The sequence below is a fragment of the Podarcis filfolensis genome, assembly GCF_964270895.1.
Source record: "Podarcis filfolensis genome assembly, chromosome: 7".
In the NCBI taxonomy this organism is placed as follows: domain Eukaryota; kingdom Metazoa; phylum Chordata; class Lepidosauria; order Squamata; family Lacertidae; genus Podarcis; species Podarcis filfolensis.
The window spans coordinates 52,827,788-52,850,055 of NC_139603.1; the positions used below are offsets into that span (position 1 = coordinate 52,827,788).

At 40.0% G+C, this 22,268-nt stretch overlaps 1 protein-coding gene across 5 annotated transcripts in view; it reads right to left on the reverse strand.

The window, feature by feature from the left end:
- The window catches only part of RB1CC1 (RB1 inducible coiled-coil 1), a 49,084-nt gene that overhangs the window by 23,591 nt on the left and 3,225 nt on the right, over positions 1-22,268 (reverse strand). For all 5 annotated transcript variants that reach the window (XM_083622832.1, XM_083622831.1, XM_083622830.1 and 2 more), the window contains exons 2-14: positions 17,406-17,524; positions 16,278-16,407; positions 15,573-15,699; positions 15,315-15,485; positions 11,736-11,938; positions 10,364-10,799; positions 8,933-9,103; positions 3,823-4,007; positions 2,965-3,151; positions 2,778-2,859; positions 1,984-2,045; positions 1,236-1,339; positions 336-462 (exon numbers count right to left, since the gene is read on the reverse strand). In XM_083622832.1, the coding sequence (XP_083478958.1) occupies positions 336-462; positions 1,236-1,339; positions 1,984-2,045; positions 2,778-2,859; positions 2,965-3,151; positions 3,823-4,007; positions 8,933-9,103; positions 10,364-10,799; positions 11,736-11,938; positions 15,315-15,485; positions 15,573-15,699; positions 16,278-16,348 (1,926 nt within the window). In that variant the 5' untranslated portion in view covers positions 16,349-16,407; positions 17,406-17,524. The remainder of the gene's footprint in view (positions 1-335; positions 463-1,235; positions 1,340-1,983; positions 2,046-2,777; positions 2,860-2,964; positions 3,152-3,822; positions 4,008-8,932; positions 9,104-10,363; positions 10,800-11,735; positions 11,939-15,314; positions 15,486-15,572; positions 15,700-16,277; positions 16,408-17,405; positions 17,525-22,268) is intronic.

Consider the following 22,268-nt stretch of genomic DNA (forward strand, 5'->3'; position numbering starts at 1 on the left):
AACCCTCCTAGTTTCTCAATCAAAAATTTTAGGGCAGTTGATTGCGATATTATATAAAATATGGGCAATAAGCTGCCAACTGCAGGCAGTTTGCCTTCTTGTAGAGAGAAGAGACACTCCACAAGAAACATCTACTGAAAGTTGGGTACTCTCAGGAAAGGCCAGGGAACTGAGAAGCAATTTTTTTTTTTTTGTTCTTGTTCACAAAATACATTTCTCATAAATATTCCTCACCGATTCACTTCACAACTTAGTTAATTTCTAAGTAATTGTGTTTAGGATTGGCATTCAACAATCTACCCATATATAAAGTCACACATATAATACAATGGTACCTTTTGTTCATTCAGCAGATCTGTAATGGTCTGTGACATTTCATCCAAACTTTGTGCTGCTTTGACCAGATTATGTAGAGCAAGTACATGCTGGTGGAGAGGTTCGAAATCACAAAGTATAGGAACCCTTAAAAATACAGAATAATTAACACAGATTACATTAAACAGATATTAACAGAATACAAATGTAAACTGCGTTTCAGAATATTTATATATAAAAATATACCACTTAGCATATTCAAAATCTTTAAGTAGTTTAGCGGTCGTGGGTTTGAGTCCCACGTTGGGCAAACATTGCAAGGGGTTTGGACTAGATGACCCTCGTGATCCCTTCCAATTCTACAGTTCTATGATTCTATGATTTACATAAAACAACACAATATTCAACAAAATTTCCAAACTCTAAGTTAAAAATGACAAAACACAACTGTATTATCACAGATGAAACCAAACCATGCACAAAACAAAAATAAACATAAAAATCAAGAGCCAAAAGTCCCAAAAGCCTGGGCAGACATTTTAAAGATGTTTAAAAGTTCACAACTGTCTCTGTCCTACCAGTTATTCAAAGGAGGGCAATCCTGTGCTATCATGAAAAGTCCTGCTGCCACAAAAGTGTTCAGTTTGAACCCTAATTGCTAAAGATCAGAGATTCTAATACATAGCCTCTAAAACTAGGTCACCAAACCATACAAATACCTGGCCAAAGGAAATAAATGAATACTATAAAGCAAGGCTAGCTATGGCAGATATATTTTTTATTCTCTGAGCCACCTTACTACAATTTTACTAGTTTATTGTTATGGGAACCACTGCCAATCTACTACAAAATGCCCAGAGATCTAGCAGTAGATCCCAATCTATTTTCTGCTTGCCCACATGCTTAGGAACTCATTTTACCTGAGTAATGGTTGGACTTCTGAAGGACAAAAGGACTGCAAAAATTGCAGATCGGATAATGAGATATCAGGAAGTTCACCATCAAACCTGCGAGGTTTTCGGGTCTGTATGTAAAACAAATCAATGAGAACACGATAAATAGCAAAATAGATTGGACAACTGAGATATTTTTTTAAGCCCATAAATAAAGACCATTGAGATATATTTTAATTTCCATTTATCGGTTGAAAGACTGTGCAGGGAGCTTGAATGTCTCCTGATCACTAAAACAGCTGCAGCTGAAAGTAGGAACGTCTGAGGCTTGTAAACAAATCTACAAAAGTAGCTTGCCCACAAATAAATTTGTTAAACAAATGAGCAGATATTTCTAAGAAAATAGTATTCAAGGTTTGAGAAGCTTCCCAACCTGGTTGCTTCTTCTGTGCCTCAGACAGGGTAGAGACTATTTATAAGCCTGAAATATTTGTCTACACTTTTAAATGAAAATATACACATAAATGGTTACACTGGATGAAAGATCACTAATCTATGCTACCAGAGCAATTATTCTAGGGCAAGTATAATATTAAATCAAGAGGCAGAGTAATCATTCTATGCCACCAAGAATCTAAATACCCCCTTCTTCACAAGCTAGTTAATACAAAAAGTAGCTACACACTTGCTTCTAAATTCAAATTATACTAATTGCTCAAAGTGTTTGGGAAAAGCCAAAAGTCTACATTAAAAATAAAAAGCATGGTATACTCACACAAAAGGATGGGGGCCAGGCATCAAGTCCCCTGAACAAACGATTTCTTAGAAAAGATTTCCCTGTTCGGAGAAATAAATATTACTTGATTTATTCACATATGTGTATGTATGTGTATATGTATGTCTCTATGTGCGTGTGTGTACACACAACAAAACAAACAACAACAAAAATGGGGAGGATTTTTTTTTGGGGGGATGAGCCCAATGCATTTCCTAACAGTTCTTTCTCAGGACTCTATTAAGAGGCCCAATATAGAACTATATTGCAAGTTATTTGTGCAAATTTAACAGGGGCAATTTCATTTTATTTTTTCCATGTATACCTATAGATCTCCTTTTTTCAACTTTTACATAAAAGGTTATTTCATTGTATAATTCAGGTGAGGGGTGGGAGAGAAGGTCCAAGGGCAGCTGTGAAGAATCTTTGGCCCTCCAGATGTTGCTAAACTACAATTTCCATCTGCCCCAGCAAGCATGACCAAAAGTGATGCAAGCTGTAGTTCAGCCACAGATGGAGGCCCACAGGTTCCTCACACCTGGCCTAGGGCAATAAAGCAAAGGGAAGAAAGGAAAGAGAAGGGATGTGGTAGTTTTCAAAAGCCCCCACCCCAATGATCTAGTTTTTATCTGCACACAACTAGCTCAACATAAGGTAACAGTCACAAAATGCTGCAATTTAAAATAGCCTTTACATGGTAGCCAAAATGTATGACCTAATTATTACTCAGAGATAAAAGTGGTGTATATATCAATATTACAGGTTTAAGCGAGAGAGAGAGAGAAAATACTTACTAAATAACTTTCCAAAAGATTCCCTTTTGGCCTTCTCTGCATCATAAAGATGTTTCCCATCTTTTATTAAAGCAGCAGCCCACTATAAGAAAAATACATATTTATATTAAACATACATACACACACAATCATGTTCCCTCCTCAAGTCTTCAATCTGAGATCTAGGTTTTGTACTCAAGTTGCTTACCTCCCTGTAGTGTTTTACAAACATCTTTCTCCTTACAACTTCAACAACAGCCAAGCAGTACATCTGAGGGACATTACTAAGCTTCTCTACAATCTTCACTCTTTCTAGCAGCTCTGTTACAAGACGAAGCAACGCTTGAAGTTTCTCTCCATCCTGGTCAGCATGAAGCATTACAAAGCAGCACCACCTATGGAATACAAAGTTTCACTGTAGCATACTGAATTGTTAACAGCAATAAAATTTCTCCACTGGATGCTTCTATCAGAACTTCTGTTTCCAGAATTGTATCAATTTGCTCATTTGTAAACAAAAGAGAAGTTCTCTGTTCATTTTCTGCCAAAAACCAGAATATAATACAGAATGCCAAAAACCAGTTCTACAAATCTACCTATATTTGCTTATACGGCATATTGGTCAAGCTTCAATGGCATGGTAAAAATACAAAAACAAAACACAAGATTCTCATACAGTTGATTTATGCATCACGTACCAAGTTCAAGATCCCAGAACTGTCCCAATAAGTCACATTAACAAAATTAAATCTAAATTCAGGTTTGACTGTTGGATATGAACTAAATATCTTTCTTGCACAAGACTAAAAGCAAGCCCCCACCCCACCCAAAAAGAGATGAGCGAACTTTACAGATATCTCCAATCTTAGCACCTAGTACTTAGATTGGTGATAACAGATCTTTCTGCTTGACATAGCAGGCCATTTAGTTACTGACAATTATGAAGTGGAGGTTTCCCATCCCTGCATAAAAACATAATTTTAGTAGTGTTGCATGCATGACAATCTGGTGACAACAAAACAAAACATGGTTGAGGAGCATATAGCACTGCAGCAGCATCACTTACTTCAGCCGAACTTGTAGATTATTTGCAAGTTCTTGTTTGGCAGTAGTACATTTCTGTTTAATATCTAAAAGTTTCCGGTGGTTAGTTAACATAATCATCAATTGATTTGCATGACTCAAGCACAAATCGGGTAATACAGAAGGATCTTTCAAGTTCTCTGCTCTCTTCTGATTAGCCAAAAATCCCTATAAGAAAACAGGTTTAAAATTCATTGTTGTGGCAAGATATGAAAACAAAAGCAGGACAAAAACACTGCCTTTTTAGAAGACACCTGAAGGCAGCCCTGTTTAGGGAAGCTTTTAATGTTTAGTAGACTATTGTATTTTAATATTTTGTTGGAAGCCGCCCAAAGTGGCTGGGGAAACCTAGCCAGATGGGCAGGGTAAAAATAAATGATGATGATGATGATGATGATGCCTGGTCTTCACAGCATATAATCACTTCATTATAATACATCTTAATGCTCCCTGATAGCCCAGATCCATGCATATCCCAAAACCAAGCTAAACAGTGTTAGTTATTTGAGCTGTCACATTTAAAACAAGACATTGTGCAGTTTTATAAAGAAACACAATTCAATAGACAAGGTAGGACTCGAACCAATGGCTTCAAGTTACAAGAAAGGAGATTCCGACAAAACTTTATGCTGGTAAAAGCTGTTTGACAGTGGAACAGATCCCCTCGGAAAGTGGTGGACTCTCTTTCCTTGGAGGTTTTTAAGCAGAGGTTGGATGGCCATCAGTCATGGTTGCTTTTGTTGAGATTCCTGCATTGCAGGGGGTTGAACTAGATGACCCTTGGGGTCCCTTCCAACTCTACAATTCTCTATTTCTATGAGCTTGATGTTTCATTTGTAACCCATGCTTTGACACTGATATGATGGTGGGTGGTATAAAAATGGAAATTAATACATATTTATTTATTATCTTGTCAAATGTTCTGCACCAGCTTCATATACACAAACCAAGGACAAGAACACTATTCAGATCATTTAGTACTCCATGCAAAATGGGCACATCTTCTGCAAGCCATAACTTAATTACTGGCCTAGAGTAAAAAACCTCATTTGTTAAAACCTACTTATATAACTGCATGACATTAAAATAGAACATCTGTCAACAAGACTAACAAACCATACTGTTCTGTCACGCAAACTGCTAATTTTAAAACATATTTTTCCTACTGTTTCAAGGACCTTGCTCCATTTTAGTGAATTATTACTAAAAGAGTTTCAATTATGTTTTTACTTCTGCTACAGGGCAATCTTATGCCTACTCAGAAATAAGCCCCATTGAGTTCAATGGTAGTCCCAGGTGAGCATGTACAGGATTGTAGACACAGCTATATAATGAAATTGCAAACTACAAAAATTCTGCATCTTATTTACCGTATTTTTTGCCCTATAGGACGCAGTTTTTCCCCTCCAAAAATGAAGGGGAAATGTGTGTGCGTCCTATGGGGCGAATGCAGGCTTTCACTGAAGCCTGGAGAGCAAGAGGGGTCGGTGCGCAACGACCCCTCTCGCTCTCCAGGCTTCGCGGACCTCTCCGCAAGCAGCAGGAGCGCTCCCACCGCTTGCGGAGAGTTGCCTGCATGCCGAAGCCTGCGCGCACTGAGATCAGCGCGCCCAGGCTTCACGGACCTCTCCGCAAGCAGCAGGAGCGCTCCCACCGCTTGCGGAGAGTTGCCTGCATGCCGAAGCCTGCGCGCACTGAGATCAGCGCGCCCAGGCTTCACGGACCTCTCCGCAAGCAGCGGGAGCGCTCCCGCTGCTTGCGGAGAGTTGCCTGCACGCTGAAGCCTGCACGCACTGAGATCAGCGCGCCCAGGCTTCGCGGACCTCTCCGCAAGCAGCGGGAGCCAGCACTGGGCTCCCACGGCTTGCAGAGAGCTGCCTGTTTGGGGGCTGGGGTCGGGGGAAGCTCAGGCCTCCCCTGCCGCAGCCCCGCGCCTGGGGGGAAATAATTTTTTCCCCTTTATTTCCCCCCCAAAAAACTAGGTGCGCCTTATGGGACGGTGCGTCCTATAGGGCGAAAAATACGGTACATGAAGTAGCTTTTTTAAAAATAATAATAATCCATGGTTAGCTTCCAAGGTAGCCAACAATAAAAATTTTAAACCACAAAACAATAAAAGCAACAAGAATAAGACTGTCCATTAAAAACTAAGGAAAATATGATTGTCTTCTTTTAGTGCCAAAAGGTAGTGAAGCGGGCAGTAATGAAATGTTTAAGGAAAACATTGCACCATCAATTGGGAGTCGCCACTGAAAAAATACATTGGACAGCTAGTAAACATGTGGAACTACATATGAAATCATTTTATATTTATGAGGTGAAGCTGAATGTTTGTCTTCAAGAATTATGTCCCACATAGTGATTTCAATTAACACAAATAGTGGCTGTTGAAAGCTACACACAGAGTGTGTCAGCTGTGGACACAGCTGTCAATGGCAGGATTGCTAGCACATAACCAGCTGATCGTTTGAATCCTTCAGAACTTCAGATGTCTCTACATAAATATGGGAAAAGGCATTGTATTCTACATATAGAAATGGCTGGATTTTGAATAAAATATAGCTTTTTATATTCATATTACAAAGATTTTAAAGAAAAGCAAACAATCAACACTGTATTCTTTCTGGCGACAGGCTTCAACCTTTTTATTTGCCCAGGGATTTTAAATTGCTGTACTTTTAACTGGCTGAATAGTTTATTCCTCTCAATTTTCCTATATTTTTGTTTCACGACTTTTAAGTTTATTTCAATATTGCATTTAATTTTTATGTATGCCACCCGAAAGGCATTTTCGGATAAAAGATGTGATATATGCATTATTGAAATAAACACAACCAAATGAAAGTCACAAATGAAAGTAAGTAGCACAAACATCTCTATAGCTTTACATGTGATTTAGGAGTTGAGCGGAAGTAGCCTTATTATGCAATGCCACCTACTGACCATATTGATGAAAATCTAATGGATGAATTTATTTATAAAATCAAGAATTTATTTTTATTTTCACTCTATGCCATGCACAATTCACACAGCAATGTGGAAAATTAAAATAATATTGTCAGCATTATTAATGGATCTCAGTTCCACAAACAGGATCCAATCGTTCACAGCCAATCGTTCTCTCTGCTTTGAGGTCAGGGTCACTGTGGCAGAGAAATGTTTATCAAAGAGTAAAATCAGGTAGCTTAAAGCGAGCAATTAATTACAGTTGCTGCAGGAGCAACAGAGGTGGGGGTTATGGGAGTGAGAAACTCGAATCCCAATTGTGCTATAATATTGTAACCTGCCCTGGGAACTTAGGGTGAAGGACACAAAATAAACAAAATAAATAATGGCAACAGTGCTGGAGCCTGCTTGACTTCCAAGAAAGAGAAATGCAGAGAACTGGCGCCACAGCATGCTTTACAGGAGGGGCACATGGTACCATCAAGAGATCTTTATCCACAAATCTCAGTGACTAGGATACAGGAGGAAGAGGTGACTTCTCATATACCCTTGTCCAGAACTGTATAGGCTTTTTACACCAGTAATAAGAACTTGAATGTAGCTCAGTAGCAAATCGGCAGCCAGAGCAATACTTTCAACAGAAGCTTTATACGTTGCCTCGAAAAGCTACCATGCAACAGTCTTTTTGTACTAGCAGCAACTCTAGATGAAATTTAAGGACAGCCCCATTTAAAGTGGACTATAGATCTAATAGTACCATTGTGTGTACCACTGTCACCAAACTACCCTTGTCCAGAAATGGCTGCAGCTGGCGTTATTAGCTGAAACTGGTAAAAGGCATTTCTAGATGCTTGTGCTTCCATTGGCAATGCTGGATCAAGGATCAACCCCCCCACATTATGCACCTGTTCATTCAGAGGAAGTGCAGCCCCATCCAGAAGAGGCAACGGACCAGTTTTCAGATCCAGTATCCACTCACACACAGGGCCTCTATCTTTGCTGGTGTTTCATTTCAGTTTGCTGTCCCTCAATCCAGGAACTGTTTCAGGACTTCCACAGCACCTCTTGATTCAGATGTTACGGAGAAATAGAGCTGTGCTATAATACTTCCTAATGGCATTTGATCCCACTGGCCCCTTAAACTGAATAGCACCATGGAACTCCCAGGGGACTGAAAGGCATCACCCAATGCTACCTTCTGCAAACAGCACTCCCTACTCCTAAACCCACAGTGGTGATCCTAAACACACAGTGGTGTGTATCAAAGGCCATCAAGAGATCTAACAAAATCAAGAGTGTAACCCATCCCCACCCCGGTTTCTCTCTCTCGTGGCTAGAGCTGGTTTGGTCCCCAAGCAGGCCTGAATAAAGACTGGAACTGGCCTACAAAATCTGTCTCATTCACGAGTGCCTGGAGTTGTTCTGCCTCCACCCGAGCTGTCGAGACCCGTTTTGCTGCTTAAGGTGAAACAAGAAGTACCACCTTTACCTGCCTAGCTTCTCTCACTGCCGCTTCTCTGCCAGCCCTGACACTGACACATATTTTGGGGGAGATCTCACTGAAATCACGTGAGATCTTGCACACTCCCAAGATCTCATGTTATTTTAGCCAATACAGTGGTACCTCTGGTTGTGGACGGGATCCGTTCCAAAGCTCGGGTCAGATCCCAAGGTTTCCACAACCGGAGGGACCGCTTCTGCACATGCACGTGCGGCGAAACCTGGAAAAATACTTCCGGGTTTGCCATGTTCGCATCCTGAAGGATATGTGACCTGAGATGTGTGTATCCAGAGGTACCACTGCATCAGCATAGATGTGGCAGGGCAACTACGGGGCTCTGCCTTTGGGGCTTCTGCCACCTGAGGCAGCCACCTCAGTTTGCCTAAAGGCACAGCCAGCTCTGCTCCACCCTCTTCATCACCTTTCAAAAGACAGCTGTGTCTTGCATCAGAAGGCTAGCTTCCAAATGCATGTTCTGATAAAATACAGCACATTTCCTAGCCTGGGTTGCACTAATCTAGGGCTTAATACTAAATTATAAAATTGTTATACTTTAAAAATAGTGACATTATTGGGGGGGAAATACAGTAGCCTTGGGAAACAGTATCATCCACCTGCCACTCACATAAAAACTGAAAGTCATTACCTGAGCAAGTTCTTTTTGTTCATTTACCAGTCTGCTACAGCTAGCTATCATCTGGTCCAATGCATAAAGCCTGTCCTCAAGTCCCTTAATGGCTTTCATGTTCTGATTATCTAATTTGGCAATTGTTTGTCGACAGTCTGCCAAAAAGGGCTGAATAATCCTTGGATCGAGCTGAAAAACAAAAAGGCAGTTGGCATGAATAACCACTTTTAGTGAAAAATTACTATCAATGCATCATGGAAAGATAATTTCACATATGTAACTTTAGAAACCAAAAGCTTGAAAGATTTTAAACTGCAGATGAAAATGTCGTCTCTAATTAGTTCCTTAAACATTCTGATTAACAACACAATCCAAATGCATGTTTACTTGGAAGCAAGTCTCACTATGCTCACTGGAGCTTACTCCCAAAAAAGTGTGCACAGGATTGCAGCTTGTTTCATTTGAACAAAAAAAGTCTCCAAAATGTGCTTCTTTTTGGTCTTTTTTTCTTAAATCAGGCCTCTAAAGCTTTCAAGCCCATGTACCATGTATCCATCAGGTATGTGATTTGTTCAGATGAATCTAAACTGAATTGGACAGATTATGAGAGATTTGGGACTTGTCCAAGTTGAAGTGGGCTCCCTCTGAAACAATTCCATTTCAATCTGGTTTCAGGAAGAAGACTACTCTGGTCACCTTGGTGGATGATCTTTGCTGGGAACTAAATAGAGAAAGTACTATCCCTGTTGGTTCTAGCAGACCTCTTAGAAGTTTCAGATACCATCACCTACAAAGTGCTTATGGACTGCTAGATGGAGTAGGACCATTTTGCAGTGGCTCCAGTCCTTCCTAGATGGAAGGTTTCAGAAGGTAGTCCTGGGGACACTTGCTTAATGCCTAAGGTATCCCACAAGTTTCTATTCTGACCCCATGCTACTTTTTAAAAAAAGAAATGCTAACAATGGGAGAGCCTATTTTCCCATAAAAGAGTCTTGAAATATATTTCAGACTTAACATCATGGGCATATTGTGACAACTTAGTCTATTCTGAAGTGGACCCAAGGCTCATTTCCATTTTTTAACAATGACAATAGCAGCAAGTAGCCACACCTAGCCTCTCAGAAGATGATTGGCTGCTGATACAAGGAAAAGGATATTTGTTCATTACAATTCCCATAGGGAGTGACCATGTTAGAGTGAAAACAATATCGTTCATGAACAGTGGGAACCTCGCTCAAACCACAACCACAAACCACAGCAAGATCATCATGCAATGTAGGAGTAAGAAAGAGGATTGTACAACTATTATTAAAATCTGATTCATAACTCCTGGTAAGAACATCTCACTGTATTTCTATGAAGAATGCTTAAACTTGTAGCAAGCTGGAAAGCCAGAACGCAAAAATATTAGAAGAGAACCCAATGGCATTATTTGAAGCGTTAACTTACTCTGCTCATGGAATCAAAACATTTTCTGACCAAGGATTCAACATCATTAGGTCTATCTTGAACATTTATCCAGTCTAAAAGTGAGACATTGAAAGAAGGCAGATCAGTCTCCTTAAGTTCCACTGAAGCATCACTGTCCTGAACAGAAGGATTTTGACTGGCTTGGCTGTTTTCATCCACTTTTTCGGAGGATGTGCCATCTGGGATTGCGTGCTCTACCGATTTGCAAAATGATGCTAACAGCGATTGTTTGTTCATTTTAAGCATGTCAGGAGAAAATGCCACTTCAGCTGACTTCTCATTCTCAGTGTCTTCACTTTCCGTCCCACCACGTTCAGCAGAAGAATCTAGTCGTTCTAAACATTCCCGGTAACTGTGTCTGGTTAAGCTTTCCAAGAGTGGGATCTTGGCCATTATCGAAACAGCAGCCCCTAAGCTTGAGAAAAGAACACACACAAAATCTATTAAATACAAAGAAACTGAGGTACAGTGGCAAACATAATTCAAAAATATGCTCTCAAAGGTGTACTCAATACAATTTAATACTCAAGTCTTCAACTTTTTCTAATTAAGAAATGCTTCCTTATAAAATTAAATATTCAAACCTATTCTGAATTGGACTATGACTTGAGCCTTATTCGGATGTTTATTAATTGTATCCATGGAGCAGTGACCCTGCTCTCTCCACTCAACCATCCAACATTATGAAGGAAAGTCTGACGGGGAACTGTAACTGCCTCCAGCTGAATGTGGGTACAGTTTCCCATGTGACTGAGAACCCTCTGTAACTGGGGTCAGCTGAATGTGCTTACAAGCCCCTTTCAGAAAGGGCAGCAGGGAAGGGGCAGGGCTGGCACATACAACCATGTGGGGTACTCCATGGATTCAATTCCTGAATTCTTGAATAGGATTATTTTTTACTAGAGCTAAAACTTTTACGCATGCATGCGCAACACTATTTAGCAAACGGTTTCAGATGAGCCAGTGTAGTGTGATGGTTCGAGTGTTGGACTACTCCTTAACTGTGAAGCTCCCTGGGTGTCCATGAGCCAGTCACAGTCTTGCATTGGAGTGTTGAAGAAAAAAAGGTTAGGAAAACTTACATTTTTTTTACAGTGCAATCCCAGTACATATCTACTCAAAAGTAAGAATTCAGTGAGATTTAAGTTTGGGGTTATAGCCTTAACTCCAAAATTAAACTTCTATAAATAATACCATTAGCACTATTTATTATTTCAATTAGTGCAAAGACACTGGAACTGGATTAAATTTAATTTACTGTAAATGTAAAAAAACGCCATAAAACCTTAGTTTTCAGTAAAGCGACTATGCAGAGGTAGCTTCTTATTGAGGAGTCTAATGGCAAACCTACTGTGTAAGTTTCAGCTTAATATCATCTATGGACTGCAGGTAACTTGAATATGCATTTTCAAACTTGAAAAGCAGCTTTTGGTAAGAATATGTGCAATCTTCCAAATTTGCCATTATGGCAGCCCAGCCTTGGTGCTGAAGATGTTCATCATGGACTAGGCCTTCACAGAAGGAACAAAGTTTCTTGGCAATCTCATACATTTCCTGTACAAAAACAACATAAACATTAACGTGTTAGCGCTCCAGACATACATATCAACTTGTTGCAAAACATGATGCAAAAAACTCTGATATTTTCAAGTTAAGATATATGAAACACTAAAAGCATTTATTAGATATTCCTTAGTAGGAAAATGATTCACTGGTGCAAAGACAAGATGTGCAGTAGAAGGCCCTGCAAAAGGAATCTGAGTGAGAGTAGTTGTCCTGGAAGGCTCAGAACAACACAGGCTCAAATGCCTCACCCCCTGCAGATCACTCGTCTGCCTTTTTTAACTAACAAGGTGATATGCTGTGCAGTTTCCAAAGCCAGCCAACACATAGGCACTGCATGTTTTGTTAATATGCAAGAAAGCACCTAGCAAGAGCAAGAGAAAAATCTCCTCCAGCTTATGCTCCAGCTTTTTTATTCCCAAGTCCTGGCTAGGTGCCAATAAGCACTTCCTACATACTTCCAGGCTGTGTAAAACTCCCAAGATCCTCTCTGATTGGCCCTCATCAGTACATCAACAACACCCAGTACTATTTTTCCATACCATGTGAATCAGGTGTGGCGGTGCTGAAGTGAGCTGGATAAGGGTCAATAAACTAAGTTTGACTCCTGCTATGATGTTAGTTCTGGGTAAGCACCTGTCCCTTGGAATGCACTTCCAGCCAACATCAGATAGGCACCTATTACATTGGAATTTAGGCATCTGTCAAAATCTATTCACTTCTGTCCAAGGGGTGATCCACCGATGTTGATGTATTCATCAATTGATGTATTAGTCAGATATACTGACCTGTAATATATTTTGTATTTGTTTTACGAATGAAATTTTATTCACTTCATTCTGTTGATCGCGATATTTTTCCCCCCTGATGTTGGTGGCATAAAATTTTTGGAAATAAAACCAACTAACTTCATTAAATATGATAAATTATCCTCTTTTCAAAGAGCTCAGGGTCACTGAATGAAGGTGACCAGCAGCAGGCTCAGGACAAAGTAGCAAGAAGAAGTACATTTTCCTATAGTAAATGACGTTTATGAAATTCATTGTCACAGAATATCATGAATGCTAGGGTTAAATAAATGCAGGCAGGACAAATTGCTTTATTCAGAGGTAGCATAACTTTGATTACTAGCTGTTAGGGAGAAACATGATATGGCTATGAAGGAGCATAGGAAACTCCACCAGACTATTTGTCCATCTAACCCAGTAGTTACTTTGACTTGGAGAGGCTACCCAGGATTTCAGAAAGTGTTTTCCCAAACTCCTGATAGGTGATCTTTTAACTGAAGATGCCACACATTTAACCTGGAATCTTCTGCAGAAACTGAGCTATCAAATCACCCTTGTCCATCACATGCTACTTGTTAAGCTTCTTTGTTGTTTCCTAGTTCTGCTGGATCTCTCAGCGGCCTTTGATACAATCGACCATAACATCCTTCTGGACCGTCTAGAGGGGCTGGGAGCTGGGGGCACTGTTATGCAGTGGTTTTGCTCCTTCCTCCTGGGCCGTGTTCAGAAAGTGGTGGTGGGGGATGAGTGTTCAGACCCCTGGGCCCTCACTTGTGGGGTGCCTCAGGGTTCCGTCCTCTCCCCCATGCTTTTTAACATCTATATGAAGCCACTGGGAGAGATCATCAGGGGGTTTGGACTGGGTGTCCATCAATATGCAGATGATACCCAGCTCTACCTCTCTTTCAAATCAGAACCAGTGAAGGCGGTGAAGGTCCTGTGTGAGTGTCTGGAGGCAGTTGGAGGATGGATGGCGGCTAATGGATTGAGGTTGAATCCTGACAAGACAGAAGTACTGTTTTTGGGGGACAGGGGGCGGGCTGGTGTGGAGGACTCCCTGGTCCTGAATAAGGCAACTGTGCCCCTGAAGGACCAGGTGCGCAGCCTGGGAGTCATTTTGGACTCACAGCTGTCCATGGAGGCGCAGGTCAATTCTGTGTCCAGGGCAGCTGTCTACCAACTCCACCTGGTACGCAGGCTGAGACCCTACCTGCCCGCGGACTGTCTCGCCAGAGTGGTGCATGCTCTGGTTATCTCCCGCTTGGACTACTGCAATGCGCTCTACGTGGGGCTACCTTTGAAGGTGACTCGGAAACTACAACTAATCCAGAATGCGGCAGCTAGACTGGTGACTGGGGGCGGCCGCCGAGACCACATAACACCGGTCTTGAAAGACCTACATTGGCTCCCAGTACGTTTCCGAGCACAATTCAAAGTGCTGGTGTTGACCTTTAAAGCCCTAAACGGCCTCGGCCCAGTATACCTGAAGGAGCGTCTCCACCCCCATCGTTCTGCCCGGATGCTGAGGTCCAGCGCCGAGGGCCTTCTGGCGGTTCCCTCATTGCGAGAAGCAAAGCTACAGGGAACCAGGCAGAGGGCCTTCTCGGTAGTGGTGCCTGCCCTGTGGAACGCCCTCCCATCAGATGTCAAAGCGATAAATAACTACCTGACATTCAGAAGACATCTTAAGGCAGCCCTGTTCAGGGAAGTTTTTAATCTGTGATATTTTAGTGTATTTTTGGTTTCTATGGAAGCCGCCCAGAGTGGCTGGGGAAACCCAGCCAGATGGGCGGTGTACAAATAATAAATTATTATTATTATTATTATTATTCTTTGAAACATCTGGCTGACCACTTTTTGATGCAGTATCAAAGGATTTATCCACCCAATCAAGGCAAAATGAAATCTGTTCTTAACAAACCATCTAAAATACCTAATTGTAATCATATTTATTCCGTAAGATTTATATGCCAACTTTAAAAAAAGCCTCAAAGCATTTTACAGAAAGTTATGAAAACCCATGTAGTTTTCATGCAACACACATATCTATTTGCACTTCCATAAATAGCATAAAGTGCATTTGCCTCAGAAATACCACTTTTATTGCAAACATGTTGGTGGTCTTCCGTTCAAAGAAAATTTAATTGTGAAAAATTCTCAAGAGAAAATGGTACTACTAAAGGTAGGTGCAAATGCAATGTTTTCTGGGCATTTACCAAGATTCTAAAAAGTTCTAAAACAGTCTATGGGATCACACATTTCTGTTTCATGCCACAATCCCTTCCTTATTCCACACCAGTTCACCCTGTCATACCATACCAGCCCTCTTTATCATTACTTCTAACCTCCTACAAACAGAGGACATTTCAAAACTTATTTACAGACTCCTGGATTAATCCAGTATGTCAAAATCCAAAAGATACTATTCCATCCCCACAAAATGAAACAGAAGATTACCAAAAGTAAAACTTTGTACCATGAAAGCAGCAACATGTTCAGCTAGCTTCAATTTGAGAGAGTTTACTGAGTGCTCAATGCTTTAACACAGCCCAATTGTTAAAGGGTCTGAAATTGCTTACCACAGCAAGCTGTGTCCGTGAAGCTACTGTGTGAAAAACTGCAGGCATCATAAGAGATTCTTCCACTTTTAATTCCATCTCATTTTCTGCTGAAAATGTTGTTTTTGGAATAGCTGGAGGACGTTCACACAAGATCATTTCTTTGTTGAAGAGAAAAATTGGGTTTGTATCCTGTGTTAAGATAAGAAGTATTACTTTCTTCTCCTTCCAGACTTTTTTTAAAAAAATGAAATAATGGAAAGAGAAGTGAATATTTACCGTTCCAGCACTATAACTACAGACTTTCCTGTCAACTGCCATACACTCTCCTCCATTGACAACCAATACTTGATGTTGAATAGCGATCTTGTATTTAGTTTGGATAGCTTGTTTAAGGTCTGCCACACTGATTAAAATGACAAAAAAAAGTTTCAGTATCTTCCACAGATCCTTAAGAATTATACATTTACAGAGTACTCTAAATGTTAAAGACTTAATATAGATAATGCCAAAGTTCAGTTATTAAACTGTTACTTCCTACACTAGGACAATGATAGAAGCTAGGAGTAGCAACTGCCCTTTGTCAATCCATCACTAATGGCATTTTATAAGAGAAACCATCCCAACTGTTTAAGGACAGAACAGGCAACTTAAGTTGGCCCTGCTGCAGTGACCATGCCATATATCCAGCACAAGCTCTCTTAATTTAGAGTGACTGGCAAAGGAGGAAGGATCTCAAACAAGGACGAAGGGGGTGAGCTCCAGCAAGGTTCATGTAATGGCACAAAAACCACATTAATAAGAGAGTATTTATTAAATTCTCTAAATGTTTCAGAAAAGCTGGAACACTAAAGGTTCATTCTAATAGCAGTTTTGCTTTAACTCTCACTCCCAAACAAAACATATACTGTGAATCAAGAAATGACTTTGCTACGAACATTCCAGCAACAGACTCCTCACAGAAGACCAGAAGGATTTACTTACTTCTGTACGGCAAGTTCTGTGTCAAAGGTAAGGGTGGTTCCAGTGTTGACCAGAAACACATATAACTTCATGGTGACTTCTTTAGGATCCAGAAGTTTATAGCTTCAACTCTGTGATTATTATTTAAAAGCTGAAAAGAAACCCAAATATCAGCTTAATAATAACACATAAAAATTATTTTCAATTTAAAGGTTTTCAGTGTCAACACTTGAGGCACATTCATAGTAGGAAATCCTAACATATAGCTATGAACTGATGCTGCAGCAGTTCCAAGGACATAAGAGAATCATTCCATGACAGCATATGTATATGTGGTAGCCTTTAGCAGGGGTTGATTTGCTTTGCGACATTTTGGGGGAGGTCAGAAGCAACTGTGTCAGTGACCACCCCATGGCTATTAGTAACCAAGGTATTATGGTAACATGATACAGGGTATCACTGTATTAGTAGTCTATTCTGCCTCTTTCAACCATCTCTTGCATGCATGCCCTCCCCCGAAAAAAATCCTAAACACAAGAACTAACTCAGATCCCAATAATTGTATGTCCTCCTGGGACATGCAGGTGACATTATTTCAGAGTAGACCCACTGAAATTAACATACCCAAGCTGGTCTCATCCACCCATTTCAATGAGTCTTCTCTAGAGGAGGACTAACACTGGATACAACCCCATGTGTGTGGTACCCTAGGAGACTGACACTCCGTAACATCCTGAGAATTCAAATTTTTTCACACATACTTTTTCATGAATTTTTGCAAAGGAACTAGGAAACAGGCTGCTTTACTAGCCTACTGTATAAAGGTAATCTGTACATTTATTGCTTCACTCACTTTCACCTCTAGCCCCAACCATCACTGGCAACAAAGGTTCTGTACCCAGATAGGCTATATTTTTAAGACTTTAGGGAATTGCTTACATAACTGCTAGAATTACTTCAATGCCTGGATGGTCAGGAGGAATCATTATAATATATTAATTAAAAGAGCAAAACCCGGCAACTTTAATTTGTTTATGATGACACCAATCACTTAGAACCAAATTCTCAAAAAAAACCAAAAAACCTGTAGCAAATAATTTGTTAGGAGTTTAAACTTGAAATGTTTGCTCTCTGGGATGAAACAGTTACCTTCAGGCACTGCATGGAGGTTCCACAGTCTTTAACAGCTGGGTTGCAAAACCACCTATTTTCCTCATTTGACTTTGGCAAGAGAATGAAGTTTCTATTAAACACAGAGCATCAAAGACCTAAAAAGTAATGGGGGGTGAGAGAGAATGAAGGGTGAATATTTGTGCAACAGGAAGCAAGTTAACAATGACTATTCAAATGTTCACGACAATGCTGCACTTCAAAAACTACTATTAAAGCACTTTTTTCATGGCAATTGTATACTTTGTACTAAACAGAACAAAAAACAAAATTGCCATAGAAGGTTTACAATAAACATTAGGTGGGGAAAACTAGGTGATTGTAGAGAAAAGAAATGTGAGACTGATTAATTCTGAAAAACCTCATTTAAATTATTTCTGTACGGCATGAACACAACAATTTCATCTAAGCTGAAACAGAAAACTCAGACTCATGAATACCACCACATATCTATGATAGTAATTTGGTATATAGTGGGATAGCTCAGTCAGTAGAGCATGCAACTCTTAATCTCAGCTCCATGGGTTTGAGCTCCACATTGGACAAAAGATTTCTGCATTGCAGGGGTTGGGGCTAGATGGCCCTTGGGGTCCAACTCTACAGTTCTATGATTTTAAGAAGGAGAAGGAGAAAAAGCAACTCTTCTGCAATTTACAAACGCTTCCCTGTCTAGTTGCCCGGAGGAGAGACTAAATTACCACCAGTGACCAGGCTTTGTTATTTACAACTGAACAAAGCAGAGACCTTAGTTGTCATCCTATCAGAACCACTGTGGGAAGAAAAACAAGTGCAATATACTTTGAGAGGCTTCGTTTGAAATGCAGTACAAATACTATATATTCTTGCCCTAAGTTCTGATGATGATACTGAGATGAACAAAAAAATCAGGGCACATCCAAACATAATCAGATTACAGGTTTATTATGAACGTTGCTTGGAGTCTTTGAGTTGCATCCAATCAAACAAGTTTCTCTCTCCTTCAACCACATTCCACCCAACTCATTTCCATCGGTTCCCAGAGTTCCCTGGGAAGAAGCATCCAGCGTTAAACCACTGAAAGTGTAGCTTTGGGAAGCGAATGGGGTCTCCTAGCAACTCTCAGCACCCTTAACAAACTACTCTTCCCAAGATTCTTTGGGACTATTTAAAGTAGTATGTTTTAAATGTATAGTGTAGATGGGGCCTGAATCCTGAGCAGTGCCCTGAATCAGATCAAGGATGTGTTGCCAAGAAATTACAACTCTATCATATTCAACACACACATGAGCAGAAAACTGTCTAGCAAGTCCAGCACAGTTATACTTCATTTCAGAAGAGGCAGCCCTCTAAATGGGAGATGATTTGTTTAAAGTAACTTGGTTTGGAGATATAACGAAGGCCCAGATCGTCCCAGAAAGCTTGGAGGTTATTCAAACCACTTTAATAAAAATCCAATAAAATAAGTACATAAAATAGAAAGGATAGGAAAGGAACAAATCCAAGAGACTATGTGGTTAAATGTCAAGAACACCGTAAACTGCAACGAGTCTTTTTTAGAAAAATGGAAGCACTGTTCAAAAGAGGTAAATTAACCAGACTGCTTACTGTGGCAAATACAAGTTGAAGCAAGCAAAAAAGATGAACAAGGGTATTAAAAAAAACCAACCACAAGCACTTAAGTTAAGATATTAAGTGCAGGAAACCAGTAAAGAGGCAGTAAGAACCTTGGATAGCAAATGGGTGAAAGAACTACTGTAAGAAGATTGGAGACTGCAGCAAAACAAAATGTGTTGTTTCCACTAGTTTTCATTGTAAAAAATGCTAATGAGAGTTCCACAGTCAAACCACTCCTTTTGGGGAAGAAAGAGCCATGCCAAATAAAGGTGCTAAGCAATCTCATTATAAAGCTAAATGTCACATTAGAAGTTTAACAGATCACTGGAGCAAGATAGCATTCATCCAAGACAGGCATAGACAAACTTGGCCCTCCAGATGTTTTGGGACTACAACTCCCATCATCCCTAGCTAACAGGACCAGAGGTCAGGGATGATGGGAGTTGTAGTCCCAAAACATCTGGAGGGCCGAGTTTGTCTATGCCAGAGCCAAGACTTCTTTACAAACTCAAATGTGAAAAGTGCCAAAATTTCACAAAGAATCCAACTTATTAAAATCAGAATCAGAGGGTTAGAAGGCTATCAGTGTAATTAATGCCAGTATTTAATGGGAATCTAGCAAATTACAGACCAGTAGGCCTAAGTGACGTTCTACGTAATTAGAAGAAAGCATGATTAAAGCTAGGACATTAAAACACCTAAAAGCATAAGCCTTGTTGAAGACAAGTCAGCATGGCTTCTTCAAAGAGCTTCTAACTTGCCACTTTTATTTCAGAGTGTCACAAGTATGTACATTGGGGTAATCAGCTAAATTTTATGTACCTGGAACGTCCACAGAGCTTTTTATACACTATTCAAGTGCTTCTGAGCAAACTTAGCCAAGAAGCAAGATCAAGGGGTACTCTTACAGGTTGAAAACAGGTAAAAGGACAAAATGGCTAGAAGAGACATTTTTTACAAGGAAGGAAAATAAGCAATAAGGTCCTCCAAGGATTCCTTATGGGAGTGATTCATAAGTGAAATAAAAACAAAAAAACAAAATATTGGTTACAGCTTGTGGTTAGCAAGGAGAGAGTGTAACTCACAAATCCTGGTTTGATGACAAACCATGGCTTAGCTCAACACAGGACAGCAGCAAAAAGGAGAAGAAAAACAACTGCATACTCCTCTCTCAGAGCCCACATTTGGGCAGTTTCAGTAAGTATTATGTTGTGTGGTCCAGGACAGTGTCTGTACCATTCTTACCAAGGGCGTGTCTAAACAGAAGCAAGAAAAACTCAAAGAAAACTGGAAAAATCCTAGGCACCAAAGTATTTTTAAGAGCTGGAGCCCAGGAATTTCATTACCCCCAACAGTAAAATATGAAATGTGCTATGAATATTGCTTTGCTGTGTGGAACACAAAAAACTGCATAGATTCCATAAAAATAGTGTTGTTAGACAGGGGGGACGTGGGTGAATGCATAAGACTGGAGCTGGGAAACTAAATTCAAAATTGTGACTAGGCTATGAATATGTATTCATTGACCTCAAGCAAGTCACAACATTATCATCTGTGATCTTTGCCTGCATTTTGCAGACAACAACCTATATGCAAAACTGTTGTGAGGAGAGTTTGGAATGCTAATTCACTATAGAAAGTAAGTAAAGTAAGTATCTAGCCCTCCTAGAAAGAAAATTATGAGGCAAAATGTCCAGTATGGTGTGGCCACCTTGTATATTTTTCCTGGTACTGAGGAATGCTCCCATTTCTATTAGAAAACAACACTATCAGTGTGTGTGTAAAATTGATATTGTACAATCTCAACAATAAGGACCAGCAGGACATAGCTGACTTCCCATGGTAAACATAAGGTTGTTGGGGGGGTCACTGTTTCTCTAATTTAGTGTTATGCCATGCAGCCATTTTGCATTACTAGCAGCTATTTGGTGACTAGTGTCCCCAGAACTCTTAAAATTCAAACGCACCTGGTGGTCAAAAAAAGTTGGCAAACCCACACTATACAAATAAGGCATTCTGTCAAGTAACAATTCACATTTGCATGGATTCTTATGGATACAATTTCTTCCGTCCCTCATGCCAACAGAGTTTAAATTCTTTAACTGTTCATTTACATGTCATCCCAAACTCTCCTACTGCAAACAGTAAACGTATTTTAACTTTAAAATGTAAGCATCATGAAATTTCATAGATAATAACCATTATTTTAAAAATCACCAAAGCAGTTATGGATCAAGACAGATACATGTTGGATGAAAACATCTCTCCATCCATACTGAAATTAAACCAGTAGAGCAATCCTATACATCTACTTAGAAGTCAGTGTTGTGCTGGGATTTACTCTCAGGAAAGTATATGTAGGGTTGCTCAACAAGACCCCCCCCCCATAAAGGAGACACACATAGGGTATCCTTGAAGATTCCTAATGAGAATCAAACCAGTAGAGAATACACCTTACATGGAGCATTAGCTTCTCATAATGATATCCTGGAGCTGTTCAAAAACAAGTACATCACAAATTAAGGTGAAATACTTCACAACTATGATACCTATCTCCTGCCAACCTGGCAGTTCAAAAGCACGTCAAAGTGACTGGACAGTAAAATTGGCTTCCAGGTGGAAAAATCAAAATTGGAGATAGAACTGTTAGAACCCAGTACTAAGAATTTGTCCAAAATGTACAATTTGCTGTTGAAATGGAATACACAAGATGAAACGGTTAAATCGGTCATGATTAAATGGGCTCAGGACATTGGTCATAATATTTTGTTTGCTGATTGGGAAAAGTTGTGGACCACCGGGATAAAATTTACGGCATGTAATGCCTTAAGAGAAAACATTATGAAAATGATATATAGGTGGTACATAACCCCAGTCAAGCTTGCAAAGATTTACCATGTGCCTGACAACAAATGTTGGAAATGTAAAGAAATTGAAGGTACATTTTTTCATCTTTGGTGGACTTGCCCGAAGATTAAGGCATTCTGGGAAATGATCTATAATGAACTTAAAAAGGTATTTAAATATACTTTCCCCAAGAAATCAGAGGCCTTTCTCTTTGGTATTGTCGGCCAAGGGGTGTTAAAGACGGATATAACTTTCTTTATGTATGCTACAACAGCAGCTAGAATACTCATTGCGAAGTACTGGAAGACGCAAGAACTACCCACACTGGAAGAATGGCAGATGAAGGTGATAGACTACATGGGCTTAGCAGAAATGACGAGCAGAATCCGAAACCAGGGAAGA